At 41.3% G+C, this 16,404-nt stretch overlaps 1 protein-coding gene across 2 annotated transcripts in view; it reads left to right on the forward strand.

Annotated features, from left to right (window-relative positions):
* SLC7A2 (solute carrier family 7 member 2) overlaps positions 1-14,529 on the forward strand; it is a 60,566-nt gene extending 46,037 nt beyond the window's left edge. The window contains exons 7-12 of one of the 2 annotated variants that reach the window (XM_084759671.1): positions 670-809; positions 3,613-3,715; positions 5,072-5,277; positions 6,693-6,859; positions 7,666-7,774; positions 9,073-14,529. In XM_084759671.1, the coding sequence (XP_084615797.1) occupies positions 670-809; positions 3,613-3,715; positions 5,072-5,277; positions 6,693-6,859; positions 7,666-7,774; positions 9,073-9,269 (922 nt within the window). In that variant the 3' untranslated portion in view covers positions 9,270-14,529. Of the gene's footprint in view, positions 1-669; positions 810-1,010; positions 1,148-3,612; positions 3,716-5,071; positions 5,278-6,692; positions 6,860-7,665; positions 7,775-9,072 lie in introns of both variants that reach the window. The other variant, XM_084759672.1, reaches the window with a different exon arrangement.
* The last annotated feature ends 1,875 nt before the right edge of the window (positions 14,530-16,404 follow it).

Genomic DNA, 16,404 nt, shown 5'->3' on the forward strand with positions numbered 1-16,404 from the left:
TTAAACTGAATCATACATGGAATGATGCAAGCAATAAACATAAATAATTCTATTTATCTTATGCAAAAATTGTACATTAAGCCTCACTGTTACTAACACTTAATTGTAGCTCCTTCTATATACTAAACCTATAGTATGCCCAATTAAACCATTCTTTACCTTGATAATTTCGATGCTTAGAACTATTACATATATCAAAGATCAAACTATAAAATGCAAAATCATGGTAATATGAAAATTCATAATTACTATATAATGGGTGGCTTACTGTGACATAAGACTGATTAATCTTTTTAATTACATGTTAATTTGGGAAATTTGTTTTCTGAATTATTAACACTTAAGACATTTTCATGGTTCATACTTCATTTAATTTTACAAAGTCTAATTTATTTTTAATTCAGTAACAATCATGGATAGAAACGAATGACTTGCGATGTTGTTTTTAGTCTTATAATTTGGTTGGGCAAATATCTACAAGAGCAAAGCGTAACACAATTGCCGTTATTGGCAGATGTGTTTTAATGCCCAATCATAGTTCACTCTAAGGCTGTGGAATCTTTGGCCATAGCTGTCATGCTGAGTGTCATACAATCACTGTGTTTCTATTCTGGGTGTGATCTTGCATGAATGTGTTTGCCATACTGCATGTCTTTGCTTTTTACTCAGTCTTCTTGGATCCATTTTCCCAATGCCTCGTGTAATCTATGCTATGGCGGAGGATGGGTTGCTTTTCAAATGTCTAGCTCAAATCAATTCCAAAACGAAGACACCAATAATTGCTACTTTGTCGTCGGGTGCAGTGGCAGGTGAGAGAGTTGGCTTTTACTAAGAAAAGGGGGATCGATTTTCATCAAGAACTCTAGAAAGTGTGGACAGGTGGTTTTCTGCTCTGGTTAATGTAAAGTTCAATAACTATGACTTTCCTATTTTTATTTCTTTGTGTACCTATATGTAGCCTTGTAGAGTAATACTCAACTCACGTTGGATTATGAATTTTTCTATTCTAGTCTTCTGGGTTCTATGTTCCCCTTACCCCGCATTCTGTTTGCCATGGCCCGGGATGGCTTACTGTTTAGATTTCTTGCAAGAGTGAGTAAGAGGCAGTCACCCGTTGCTGCCACGTTGACTGCGGGGGTCATTGCTGGTAAGCCTTACAAACACAGGTTTCTCCATCATTGGACTAAAACGTGTTGTGGGCATGCATGGACATAAAACGGGTCTGCATGCTGTGCATGTAAGTTAAAGGCAAAATCATGGATAAATTTGTGTATTGGTGTTGGGATTAACATCTTACAATTACGGTGATGGTGAAACACTGAAATTCATTCTTAACTAATTGGGAAGTCTATTATTTTACTACTTAACCATTCGGGCATCAAACAAATGTGCAAAGCATTTGTTAACTCCATTATGTATTGGGTATTACTCTTCTAATTGATGAATGAGCACATAAAATTGTAGTTTGGGCACAGGAAAATATGTCAGTTGGATAATTGCCTAATTTTAGAAGTACTAATTTTAAAATAATGACGGCAGGGTTTTTGAAAAGCTAAACATTACTAGTCTTTAATCTAATGTAAGAAGAGAAATGCCAAGATAATCTAAAGTTGCTCATGTCCTCTCCGCCCAGAGTGCATGCCCAGCAGGCTTAGACTTGCACCCTCTCGGCCCTTATTCACAGCCTTTTAGTAATGTGGACATGTAGGTTTTGCTCCCAGAATCTAGATTGCCTACATTTTTGACATGCTATGATATCCATGCAAACTACCTCTGGCCAGATTCTTAGAGAATGCAGAAATTTCCAGGTATGGTATAGACTGAGAAAATGATCTTAAGGGTCCTGACTCAGGAAGCAAGAGAAAGACTGCAGCAAGCTTTACAGCTATATGAAGTGGAAGTGTCTCAGGAACAGCTGTTCAAATAAGTACTTTGACTTTGTTGAGACTCTATAAAGTAGCGCCAGGAATTTGGGATTGAGAATGTTTTATTCCATATCCAGCTGGGTTTTCCTTTCAGGTCAGGAAGCATTTGTCTGAGTGGCTTTACCTGGCAGACATCTTCTTCATCTGCCACTTGACACATATGTTGGAAGATCAAATGACTTATTTTTCTTAGGCTTAAATTTTTGCCCCCATAAAATTTCTAGGTCAGAAGTTCTCAACCTGTGGGTCGCAACCCCACAGAGGTCACATGCAAGATACCCTGAATATTACATATTTATATTATAATTTATAACAGCCACAAAATTATATTAATGAAGTAGCAAAGAAACTGTTTCATGGCTTGGGGGGGTCACCACACCATGAGGAACTGTATTAAAGAGTCTAATCATTAGGAAAGTTGAGAACCAGTATTCTAGGTGACTTAAAGTCTGCTTTTTATTAAGCAGCTCATTATGATGTTAAAGATAAGCCATGTCATAAAAATTCCTCATAAAGTCAAAATCTTCCCCATTAATAATTCTACTTTGAATCTAGAATTTTAAAGATAACTTAACTTCTCCTTCATTTAGGAAGAATGTATTTAAATAGTATAATAAGACAGTGACAATAATAATTTAAAGTATCATCACACTAGTAGAATATTTTTACATTCTCCCACCCAAATTTGCATTTTAAACTTAGATCAGAAAGTTTATATGAATAATTAATGTTTGGCTATCTGTGGTCATTACAAACATGCTAAAATTTTAATAATCTGTTACATAAGTTTGTTAGTAATGAAATGTTTGCAGAGTGGAGTGTGTGGTGCATATTCAGAGAAAAGATGACAGGCTGAGGACTTGTAGGGACATGAAAGCTCCACTGGTGTCTAACCATTATAACTTTCTTAAATCAATCTGTCTATAAGACAGTAATAATCCTATCAAGGCAGATCAAGGGAAGTTGCTGGGGTTTTTTAAGTAAGTAATTAAGTAAATAGTCAAATATTGTCCACTTTATGTAACTAAAAAATCCTCTGCCTGCTAGGATCATTGACTTGAAGATAAAGTGAGCTCATAGGCTATAAAACTTGTAAAGAGGTCTAGGACACTATATAAATTGAACATGGTATTGTCTGTTTACAAAGGATAGGGAGTATTATGTAGTAAATTCAGGTAATATCAAGGTATTTTTACTTCTTAACATTGTTGGGATTTTGTGTGCAGGATCATAAGTTGATCTCTCACATCTAATCTTCCAGAGCACGTGGCTTTAATTTGATTAGAGCAGCGTTTACCCTACGTGAGTTGTATATGACTTGATACAAGTGGAATTTAAAGTGATTATATAGTTTATATACCAAAAACTGAACTTTCCTAATGATTTTAAAAAGCAATTTCTGGCATTTCCTAGCAGTGTTTGTTTACCTTTGAAGACATCAAAAAACAATATTCTGTCATATAATATTTTCATTCTTGGTCAAGCCCAGTATGTTTTAAATAATAAAAGCCAATGTGTTTAGTGTTTTCTAAAGAGATGGGGGCTTTGAAGTCTTAGTGTTAGCAATTTATATCTTATGATGTTGTAACCTCGACCTGTTATTAGTACCAAACCAGAGAAGTGTCAGTCAGTTGTGCCTGACTATGTGGACAACTGTCTTTGACCTTTCTTGTCTATTTCCCAATAGCTTTGATGGCATTTCTCTTTGACCTGAAGGCTCTTGTGGACATGATGTCCATCGGGACCCTCATGGCCTACTCTCTGGTTGCAGCCTGTGTGCTTATACTCAGGTAAGTGTCCACTGTTTCTGAAAGGTGTATGCCAGATGGGATATATGGAATAGAGATTCGAAGGCCTCCAGAGATCCAGCAGTTTCACCAAAGTGGGAGGCTGTGGCCACTAAAAGCAGTAATGAGTTATGGGAACCCAGCTTGGCCTTTAGCAAAGAACCAAGTACACTTTGGCCTTTACCATTAGCTTGGCCCAGTCTACAAAGGAGTTAATTAAAATGTATGGAGATATATAAACATGTTGTATTTTTAGAATTGTAAATACTAACAGACTGAAAAATAGAGCCCCATTCTTGACTACTACATGGTACAGTCTTCGTTTATTAGCAGTATATCCTGAATATTCTTCCAAGTCAACACATTTATACCTACCGAATATGTGTGACAAAGACCTTACCAAGGAGACATCAACAAATAGACATAAAGGATGCTCACAAGACAGGTAGATCTACAGGTGGGATGAACACATAGGTGACTTGAGCATCAGTATAGTAAGGACGTAATGAAGGCTTCATCTATAGTAAAAACAGATCTCAGTAAATAGATAACTACTCCAATTTTAAGATGCAAAGCTATAGCATTTGATTTGGTTTCAATAGCATTATAAATTTACACTAATAAATGATGAACATTTATGTGTGCATCCACACCAGGATGAATGGGTACCAAAATGCTAAAATACTTAATTAGCTATTGGGTGGCTGTTCCTTCCTTCTGTCTTCCTTTGTGTGTGTTCCTTAGCGAATGCATTTCTCTACATAGAGGGGAAGTGTTTCTGACATAAGCAAGGGCTGCAGGTACTAGGAAGTGGAGCAGGCAATACACTGAGGGGCTGTAGCAGAGTAGGGCGAATGATGGACATAGTTAGGTGCCTGAGGAGCTTAGTGAGCTTATCTCGGTGAAGCGAAATAAATCAGGCTGGAAGTAAGGAAACATGGCCAGAAACTGACTATGACGCAGCCTTAGAACCCCAAGCCAACAAGTCTCTGTCCGTAGGTGGGGGCTGTCTCTGTACTGTTCTCATGACTCACAATCTCACTGGGTTCCAGAGACTTCAGATGCCATCCTGTTGCCATAAGTGCTCTACCTTTCATTTTAACTTTATTTATTTTTTTGCATCTACTGTTTAACATTATAATTAAACAGCAGTGAGAGGGAATCCAGAGTTAACGTGGGTGTTTTATGGAAAAAGTTTGTAGCCGGGTTCAGCACACTGTGGGTTGAAGTCATGAGCAGTGTCACCTGACTGCGCACACTGTGATTTTGTAAAGTGCCTCACCAAAGAGTTTAAGGCGATAGTTTCATTTTGGGTGATGAGATTCAAAAGACACCAACCAACATTTTATTTGGGTATAGGTACCAACCTGGCTTGTGTTATGAGCAGCCCAAATACAACCCTGAGAAAGAAATTCTAGAACCATGTACCAATGCGACTTCGAAAAGTGAGTCCCAGGTCACCATGCTGCCAGGACAGGGTTTCAGCCTGCGAATCCTCTTCAGCCCCTCTGCTCTGCCCACACGACAGTCGGCTTCCCTCGTGAGCTTTCTGGTGGGATTCCTGGGTAAGTCTGCACGGCAGGTGTTGGAAGGCCCGATAGGTGTGGGTGTGTAGAACCAGAGTTTGTGGAAAGAAAAGGAGAAGGCCTCCCACTGCCTGGGGATGTTAGTGGTCGGAGAGGTGGAATTTATGCTTCACAGAGGTAATGGTAGCTGAGGTCATGTTATACTGTGAGGAAGATTTATAGCTGTAGAGATGGCTCTGTGGATATAGCACGTGCTGCACAAATGTGAGTCTGTGAGTTAAGGGTCTCCAAGACCCATGTGAAGCCGGATGGAGAAGTGCATGCCTGTAATGCCAGTGTGGTTGTGGCACAATGAAAGGAAGAAAGAGAACTCCCCAGATGCTTGAGTGCCAGCGACCTTGATGTATACACTGACAAATAAGAGACACTGCCTCGCCAGGTGTGGTCGTGTGCATGCCTTTAACCCCAGCACTCGGGAGGCAGAGGCAGGTGATCTCTGTAAAGTTAAGGCCAGCCTGGTCTACGAAGTGAGTCTAGGACAGCCAAGGCTACCCAGAGAAACCCTGTCGAGAGAGAGAGAGGGGTGGGCACTGCATCAAATAAGGTAGAAGGTGTTAACCAATGTCCAAAGTTATCTTTGGATTCCACATACAGACTGTGGCACACATGCTCCCACAGTCACACATACACATGCAAAAGTAAGGAGTTCCTGTAGTAAGCATAGCAGAACTACACAAACTAGTTTAGGATGCTCCCTGTGTTTAAGAATCAGGCCAAGTAACAAAACTGGCCCCGATGGTATTGGGAAGCAATATAGAAAAGATGCCTGATCATCCATGTGTTTAGTGTCATGTCTGTATGCTGGGCCCTGCGCTGGGCACTTGGGGTGGTGAGGCAGACTGTCCTTGCTCTTGAGGATTGTACACTATGATCATGGCAAACTAGGGAAGAGCAGGTTTCTCTGAGAGGGCTTTTACTACATACTTGATGATCAGAAGAGGCCTGGCATCATTGCCTGGAATATGGAGAAAAGATTCCAATCACGTGATGATGTCATTTGTTTTCGTTAACCAATAACCTTCATAATGGCTTTGTAAAGGCAAAGTGGCCATTTCTAGTTTGAAAAAAAAAAATGGAGGCTGTACGCCACCAAAAACATCTATCCATATAGTCTGCAAATAGGAAATGAGGACCCCTGGTCACATGACAGACAAAGCAAGGTGTCTGGGCCAAATGGCGAGGTTGCTACTAAGAAGACAGACATGAGAGCATGCACATGATCCTTAGATGGCTGATGTGAACTGTCTCTTTCTCCCAGTGAAGAAAGAAGTGAGTAGTCTCTATGGCAAAGCAGAGTATAAAGAACGTGATGCTAGATCAGGGTAGATGACCACAACTGAGCAACATGAGGGAAGGCTGTGCACTGACTCTGCTTTGTGTCCTGACCACCACAGCCTTTCTCATCTTGGGCTTGAGTATTCTAACCACGTACGGAGTCCAGGCTATCGCCAGACTGGAAGCCTGGAGCCTGGCGCTTCTCGCCCTGTTTCTGGTCCTCTGCACTGCTGTTATCCTGACCATTCGGAGGCAGCCACAGAATCAGCAGAAAGTGGCCTTCATGGTATGCGAGATCGTAGTTAGAAATCCTAATTGTTATGTACACTTCCTCTGCATGTTTCCTGTGTTTGTTTCATTTGTCCGAACACACACAAGCAGTGAACAGTAGTGTCCAAGTTCTGTGATAAATTCCTTTTAGTCACAGTATTTGAGCTGTATACATGCATGCATACATACGCACATGCATACATATGTACATACATGCTTATATACATACAGTGTACAAATCTTGTGTTGAACAGTGTATAGTATCATAAATTCATGCCATTCTCGGTTTAATCCCGAGCACTAAAAATTAAAAATTAAGATTAAATAATAGAAATGAAGGAAAATCATTTGAGAATTTTATTTTCAGAAAATTTGCTACCCTCTTGTGTGGACTTATTCCCACCAAGTGCCTCCCTCTGCAGATTAAACTCTCCTGTCCCACTGGAGCTAGGAGGAGGCTTAAGTATAAGCAGCACTTCCTGGAAGGGTCCCCCAGGATGCTATACGTACCTAGAGTTCCAGAAGCGTTTCCTGCTGATGGCCTAATGAGACCAGGAAACTCTAAGCTACACTTGGCACCTAAGGCCCATGGTATCTTGTCTGCATGTGCTACCATTCCTTTCAGCTTCCCCAAGTAATGTGAAAGCTGACTTTCCTCTCACTAGTCTCCATAGGAATGGCGTTTACTCATGTTGTCCTTTATGACACTGTGAACTTAGTGGCACAGTGTGACTAAAAGTCAGATGCTGGCAGTGCTTCGAGATAACTTGGAGAACTCGCTCTCACAGTAGCACAGTATTCAGAGGATGTTTCTTCCTGTAGGTCCCGTTCTTACCGTTTCTGCCGGCCTTCAGCATCCTGGTCAACATTTACTTGATGGTCCAGTTAAGTGCGGACACATGGATCAGATTCAGCATCTGGATGGTCTTTGGTAGGACTTGCAATAATGCCTTGCACTTCCGGGCTTTGGTTCACCTTGCTCTGTGGGCTGTGGATACAGGAATGTGCCCTTTCCCTTCCTAAAACTAGAAGCTGTGTTAAACTCCTTCCATTCCGACTTCATAGAACATCTCAACATTTACTTCCCCTTTGTTTTCAGATACCTTTTCTTTCTTTTTCTTTTCTTTCTTATTTTCTTTTGTACTGAGGATTCAACCCAGGCCTCAGACATGCTGTCCCGGGCCTCTATCCCTTTCGCCACATTCCGCAGCCCTTCAGAGGCTTTTTTTATTTCAGATCTCTCAGTGACCCTAGAGTTGACATGGGTTTTATTTTCTCCAACTTATCAATGGGAAAATGAAGCCCTCCAAAAGTCACCATAGCAACCCTAAACTCTTACTCGGCTTTGTAAAATAGCACTAAAGCATGGCAAGATACATACTTAAAAGTTATTCTCAAAAAAAAAAAAAAAAAAGGTATTCTCTCCTAAGGATATTTAAAACATTGCCTCCGTTATCCACAGTTAGCAAAGCTATTGACAACCATTTTATGCTCAGGCCTTAGCTGTCCTATTTGACAATAGCAGGCAAAAGGATGTCTCTGTCCGTTGTAAACACAGGGCATATGTTCCAAACTACCTGACCATCACTCTGATAATCCACTGCTAGGGTTTCGTGTATGATGTGAGCCTCTGCCTCGCCTATCATTCTGCTTAAAGTTAATCTGTTGAGGTTTGAGAACATAAGTAGAAAATTTCCACATAACTGTTGTCTGAAAATATTTGTTGAGAGGAAAAAAAATGCATTCTACGGGGTTGGGGTGTCACAAATGAAGAGGTGCTTTCTATCTGGATAGGAGATCTGTGGAACATCTTACTTTCACATTCTATTTTTTTCTTTTTACAGACTTTAAACTTTTTGATTTAAGTATATTTTAAGTTGAGATATAATTACCTGACTTTTCCCTCCTCCATTTCCTCCCTCCAGCCCCATCCAGGCACCTGGTTCTAAGCCCTCCTCTTCCATCCCGCACAGACACATGCTCTCAAGTTGATAGCCTCTAGAGTTACAAGCAACCACTAATGACTGCAGGAAGAGGAATTAGCCTGTCCCAGGGATGAGCCCCCTTATTGGCTGTCCAGTGTAGCGTGGTCAGCCCTGAAACCATATCCACGTGGATAATTTCCTAGGGTTCCACAGAAAAAAAAGGGGGGGGAGACTTAGTGTATTAAACGACCCCACATTAAATAAAGCATTTCCTAACACATTCATGTGCTCTCTCTCCCCAAAGGCTTCCTGATTTACTTCGCTTATGGCATCAGGCACAGCTTGGAGGGCAACCCCAGGGATGAAGAAGATGATGAAGATGCTTACTCAGACAACATCCCAGCAGCAGCAGAAGAAAAATCCGCCATGCAAGCAAATGACCATCACCAAAGAAACCTCAGCTTGCCTTTCATATTTCACGAAAAGACAAGTGAATGCTGATGTTGCCCCACCCCTTCCCCCATCTTACCACACGTGTCTTACAATGAGTAAACTACGGCAGGCGTCACCATCATGCTTGGTTGTCATGGGTTTGCTGCAGACGTGGTTCACCTAACTTACACTTCCTCCTCCGGACAGCTTCTCCTCGGATGGTGAATTATGTGTGTGTTGTGGGGGAACAGACTGAGAGCGCTCCTCAGTGATGAGTATCCCCAAAACAATGTGTCCGTGTGCGTACATGTATTTTTGGGAATGTGAGTGTTAAGTGTTGTCAGATTTTACTACTAATGTTGACATTATTCCAGTGTTGTAATTGGTGGCATATTCTACACATACTAATATACAGTATATTGCTGAGTAGAGATGTATTTTGTGTATGTCCTGGGTGGTTGAGGAAATAGCAGTGGTTTTCCTTATTAGGTGTAGACTGTTAATTTGGAAATAACTAAAAATGCCACCACCTGTCACGTTTAATGGTGGTGAGGGACGGGGTAAGGAACGAGCCCTTTCTGTAAATTATAATGACATGTTTTCTTCTCCTCCTTGCTAAGACGGTTTTCTAAAAGAGCCAGGGAAGGTTCTTGCTTCTTCTGTATGACAGGCTGAAGAGCCTTGGTACTTAAATATAACACTTCCTTCCTGCTGTTAGTGATGTGCTGTCCCCCACCACCACTCCCGACCATCAAGGGCGCAGGACAATACTATGGCCTCCTTGGGACCCTTTAACCCAGAGAATGAAGTAGTCTCTGCAGAGGCTTAGACAGATGCTTGTATACGTTTCCTGTTTTGAAAAGAGACTGCAGACAGTTGAAGCCCCCATAGCACACATTGGGTCTAGTGGTTCAGGCTGTTTTCCATTACGTAATACTTAATCCTAGCTCAGCGCCTGCCACCTCATCAAGCGCAGAACTCGTGCTTTTTTTTTTTTTCCTGCTATTTTCTCTGATCTGGATGGAAATGGGCTTGGTAGCAAATTCTATCCTTACAAATGTAAAAAAAAAAAAAAAAAAAAAAGACGACGGGGTGTAGGAAATGCCCTTAGTCCAGTGTCACAAAGCATTGGGGCCCAGTTTAAGGATTTTTTAGAACTAATTTATCTGATAGTTTCAGAAATATTTAGAGATCTCCCCCATGTCCCATCCCACCATTTAGCACTTTGGGGGGGGTTGCTGTTTTAGGGGGTGGGGTGGTTTGTTTGTTTGTTTGTTTGTTTGTTTTTCAAGAAAAGGTATCTCTATGTTGCCCTGGAACTCGCTCTGTAGACCAGGCTGGCCTTGAACTCACAGAGATCCACCTGCATCTGCCTCCCAAGTGCTGAGGTTAAAGGTGTGAACCACCGCCACTGCCTGGCCATTTAGCACTTCTTATTTCACTTGCTTTTAAAGAACCACACTAAGCTTATTGACAATAGATCATCAATTACTTTCAGAACACAATCATTTAAAACTTCAAGCTAAATAACCAAACTGAATTAAAAACACAGTGGCCTTTGTATATGATTAAACTTTTATATCTAAGAGTGTATTATAAACCTCCAGCCCTTTTTATTCCTCATGAGCGAATTTTGAATAAATAAATGGCTTATTTGATAAACGTAGAGGCTAGACACTTACACAAGTGTGGCGCTCCCAGGAGACTGTGTGTTACCAAGAATCCTAGTTGCCCCGCATAATCCAAAGCCGAGCGAATCGATTTTCTTCTCATAGTTCTTCTAAGAGATCATTTATTTTATTGGTGCTGTTTAAAGGCAAGTTGCAGTCTTTTTGGTCTGGGTTCCTGGCTGTCAGGGATGCCACCCTGACTGGGAACTTAGTTCTGACATTCCAAAATTTCCAGGGTGTGTGTGATTAAAACCTGAAGGCCAGACACTCTTTCCAACTGCCTGCTTCACTACAGAGGCGGGGTGGGGTCGGCAAGGGCTAATGTAGCGTGGGAAGGACTGTAGGCATGATCAGGAATGTTTGCTGTCATTAATGGCTGCTTAGAGAGAGAGTCAGGGATGAGCCCCATGATAGCCTATTTAACCCCAAGTACAGCAGTCAGCACCTGTACATACAAGCAATAGTAAGTGGACTCAGTGGGTTACACACACACACACACCCCACAAAGAAACATACACAGAAAGACACACACACACACACACACACACACACACACACACATCAACACAAGTAGCAATAATAAAGAAGCGATTGTGGATCTGATAGGGAGTAGGGGGAATTGGAGGAGAAATAGGAGGGTAGCAATGATCAGAATACTGTACTTGTGTAAAAAAAAAAATTCTCAAATTTTTGATTAAAAGTTCTTGCTATTACAGCAGTGCCCTTCCCAATGTGAAATGTGAGAAGTTGTATATATGAATGCCTGGGTCTCTTAGTGTGACAAAAACGGATTCATTTGGCTTATGCAAGGCAGCTAGAATGATTGTGCCCACTGTGTTCAGTTAGGAGCAGAGTCAGCATGTTCAGAATGTTCACGCTGAAACACGTTGGAAACATGAATATCTGCAAAGAGAGGCTTTGTCATTCACCATGCCATTTTTTTTTTCTGTGAAGATCCAAATGGATAAGCATGTTTGTATGTATATAATGTTCATAAACACATTGACATATGTATGTGTGATGTATACTTGGAGGGGTGCTTGGTTATCTGTGTGTAAATAAGTTGGGTTTATGGTGAGCTTTGGATATGATATTGTTACATAGGTAAAAACCCCAATTGGTGTGGAGAGAGATTAATGTTTTATATCGATAGACAATTTAGATTTTTAAGCTATTTTAAAATATACAATTTTATATATGTTTTCTATTAGATTCCTTAAGACATATTTATCGTGTTTCTAATATGGAGTCACTAAACTCCACTATATCATGACAGGTGCTGTGGAGTCTGAATGGAGCGGGGTTAGGACCTTGAGATGTTCTTGTTTGTTTGCTTCTGTAGCACTGTTTCTGACACACCTGTCCCTGGGGGTGCTTTGCCAGCACTACCAGCTCTTTGCCAACCCTCTGTCCTCCTGCACTTGAGCTCATTACACTTTGAACAGAATGTCCTATTCTGTTGTTTAGGATCACCAAAATGTTTTGTATAGATTTGACTAGTGAGCAAATGGCCCAGAATCTCACACTCACGAGCAGCGCAAGCAGCGTGGATGACCTTTTTCCCTCACACCAACAGCTATGTGGTTGGTATTTTGAGTGAGATTGTCTCACAACAGCACCTTAACTTTATCCTCTTTACAAAAGAGAATGACCTGTGAATTAGCACATAAAAGTCATGCCAACCGTACATTTAAAAGGCTGGTTATAAAACCTCAAGTTTAGAAATTCCTGAGGAAAAATTACTAGAACATTCAAAATCTACTCAAATATCTTCAACTTGTTCTCCTTCATGATAAAAATGTCAATAAAACTAACCAAAATAATATATATACATATTAATATTTAACGTCAACATTGAAATTAATGTTGGTATGTTAACTTTAGTAGTACTAACTGCAATTGATTTTAAAATTCCCAGCTTCCGAATCGTCTTCCTACAGAATAAACGGTTATCTAATTTTAATTTTATAAAGTTTTTATTTTGGCCAAATTTTTTCCAAGTCCTGAATGCTTGCAGGTAGTTGTTCAGAGTGTTTTCTAATAAAACACTATGAGTCAGAATTGTGACGAAACTGTTTTATAAGATGAACGTTTAGCACAGATGAAGAAATGTAATTGCTGCACAGTGCTAAGGACTTGGAATGCCTGCACTTTATCTTCTCCCTTCTTACATCAGGACAGAGAGAGAGAGAGAGAGAGAGAGAGAGAGAGAGACGGACGGAGGGGGACGGAGGGAGAGGGCTGTAAGAAAAAAATCGGAGTGTATCCCCAAATTGCTACCCAGATGCTGAAGTTGCACGAAAATCCCAGCTCCTGCTTCCTTGCAGCACTGCTGAGGATTTCTCCGGGCACACTTGACGTGATAATCCTCAAAGTACAATTTGAATAGCACTTTAAAAGACTGGTACTTAGATTGTTCATCATGGAGGATTCAGTGTGCTGCGGTTGTGGCTGGTGAGATCTGAGGTTAACTGTTCTTTTTTGCTAGTACCAAAATAGTGCCTTCTACAAAGAAGTGCCTGCTCTGTACGTTTTTCTATTTTACCTATCAAGGAAAAGTACTGAAATTCATGTAGTAAATAAAGCCAGCAAAGGTCATCTTAGATACAGATGTGAAAATAAGGCTGCTAGACTTCATTGTTCAGCTGAGGTGTTGCTTTTCTTGCATGCGTTTATTTAAAGAATTTAAGGTAGCTTTGTGGCTTTTGAGGGCCCGCTACTACCTTTGTATTGCTGATGTAGGAGTCGGCTTTTATAGTATTTGTGATTGCTTATATTCACCCAGGTTGGGCTTACTAGTTTCAAATGTCTTCTGTTATGGCATCACCCAATTTCAAAACTACTGGCCAGGAGCTCTGTACCTGTCTGTTCTAACCCATGGCCGAAGCCATTGCCACAATCTCTGGACTCGAAGCAGCCTTTCTGACCACTGGCACCCCATAGAGATTGCCCAGGACCCCAGTCTGATGTCACAGCCAGGCAGCCAGCAGTGTGCGGGGTGTCTATTTTTGATAGTAGGGTAGGGTAGGAAGTAAAGGACTTCTAATAAGTATAAGGTCATCTGGGATCCTTAACTCCACTTCCAAATATCTCATGAATTATGTTAAGATGAATAAGGACCAAGGAATATCTGTGACCCGAAAAGGGGAGTCGCTATGTCTTGGGCCTGGCCTGCTGTATTTCCTGCAGGTACATAGCCCCAAGCAGGGGGTCGGGTGGGGGAGTACATGGCCAAGACTCTGATGGTAAAAAGCCACATACTGCCAGCAGGGTGGACTTCTGTGCCCACACCGCATTGCTAGGCTCATCTTTGTTCATTAGCATCTTGTCCACTAGCAGTGCCAAGTCATTCTGTTCCTTTGTTTTGTCATTGGTACATTGCATAGCATTTGTGCATAGAGGCCTAAAACTATCTAGAACTTTTATTTCTGCAAAACCCTACATGTAACCTATTGTAAGTACTTGTGCAAATGGAAATGTGTCTTGTTTTAGTAGCTAATTTTGATGTTTCTAATTATAATTGCCGTTCCTTTTTACATATAAAGTTGGACTCTTTTTTAGAATTTGTAAAAAAAATTATTGCTGCTTTAACTGTTGTAATATATACTTTATAATGTAACCATGTGTTTTTAAATAAACCTTAATATGACTTACAATAACTTAGTATGCATGTGTATCATACAAAACAAAAACCCACATTTCATACTCACTTAAATTTGGGGAACTTTTGTTTTCTGAATTTAAGGACCTTTCAGGCTCAAAACACAATGCAGTCTACTTTATATTATTTTATAATATTCTGAAGCCCATCACTGTGACTTCCAACTCTTATGAGAGAAGAGAAGCATTCACAAAACTTTAGTCCTCATGATACATAATGAAAATAATCAGCTGATTTTGAAGCATGCCACCCCAAAATCCCATGTCTCAGGTTACCATTTCAACTGCTATTACATGGACCAGTCACTTTGGCATTGATCTTCGGGAAGCTCCCCAGCGTGTGTCCCATCACTAGCAAAATAAGGGTGTATGGAAAGAGCTTGGTGGGTAAGAGGAGGACCCAAGTTCAAATTTCTGGCATCCATGTAAAAGCTAGACATGGCCTCATGTGCCTGTAATCCCAGAGCTGGAGGTAGTGCTTTGGGTAGCTGGGCAGGTCCTGGGAAGTCACTGATCTAACCTAAATGGCAATCTTGGGGTTCCAGGAAAGACTAACTCAAAATTGTGGTGACGAGAGAGGAGAAAGCACCCCTGTGTTCATCTGCCTCTAAATGCACGTGCATAGGCATTCTTATACACATTACACATGCATTCACACAAAACACACGATAGGAAGAGAACTATTTTGGCCCATGGTTTTTGAGGTCTCAACCCACCCTTGGCTAAGTTTCTGGGTCTGTATACACATCATGGAAGAAAAGGGTGGCAGAGGACAAGCTGCTCCAGGGAGCTAAGAGAAAGAGCCAAGCAAAGGCATCCACAATGACCCACTTCCTTAACCAGAATCCACCTCCTAATAGGTAGTCCATTCATCTACTAACTTCTCAATAGGTTAACCCATTGCTAAAGTCAGTACCTTGGTTATCCAGTCCCTCTCAGTAGTGTCAACACTTAGGGACCAGACCTTTAGTGCATGAGCACTTGGGGCCATTTAATACCCAGTTTGCAATGTAAGAATGTAAGTGGAAATTTTACTAATTTCTTACAGCCTAGTAGATAAACATTTCCAAATAACTCTACCTAAAGGAAAGGGGGTGGGGGGAGAGTGCAGCTCAAAGAGCTTCTAACATGATTGTAAGTGGTTTAAGTTACAGATCATTTCCTTTAATTGTGAAGTTCCTTTGGGTAGCTCACTAGTTCCTCTTGAGTCTCCCCCAGGGAGGAGTACACCAATTGGTTAGCAAATGGCAAGTTACACACACACACACACACACACACACACACACACACACACACACACCACATATATGTACCAATAATTGGATAGGTATGAAGCCTGTTCAGTAGGGCTTTTGTTTTGTTTGTGGTGGAGGTCTCACTATGTTGCTGAGGTAGGCCTTGAACTTGGGCTCAGGAGACCCTATTAGTTCCTGATTCTTGAGTGGTTGGGTCTGTAAGTGAGCGCCACTATGCACAGCTCCTCAGAGTGACCTAGAGCCCTCCATGTCTTAGGCTTCAGAGTCTGTACTGCTGGGGGACTGTGGTCTCCGTTTGAGTGTCCACAAAGTACTTCACAAAGTCACTTGGGTTAGGGCTAGGGCCAGGGCCAGGGTTGTTACCACTCTCTTTCTTCATTTGTTAAGCCCATACAACAACCTGCTGTACTTCCAATAGCCACCAGGTGGGAGCAGACGCAGAGACCCACAGCCAAACATTAGGCAGAACTTGAGGAACCATGCAGAAGAGGAGGAGGAGGAGGAGGAGGAGGAGGAGGAGGAGGAGGAGGAGGAGGAGGAGGAAGAAGAAAAAGAATTGGAGGAGGGGTCAAGAGCATCACCGGAGCCCAGCCCACAGAATCGAGTAAGCAGGACTCA

This window comes from Acomys minous, assembly GCF_964271855.1.
Source record: "Acomys minous genome assembly, chromosome: 15".
Lineage (NCBI taxonomy): Eukaryota > Metazoa > Chordata > Mammalia > Rodentia > Muridae > Acomys > Acomys minous.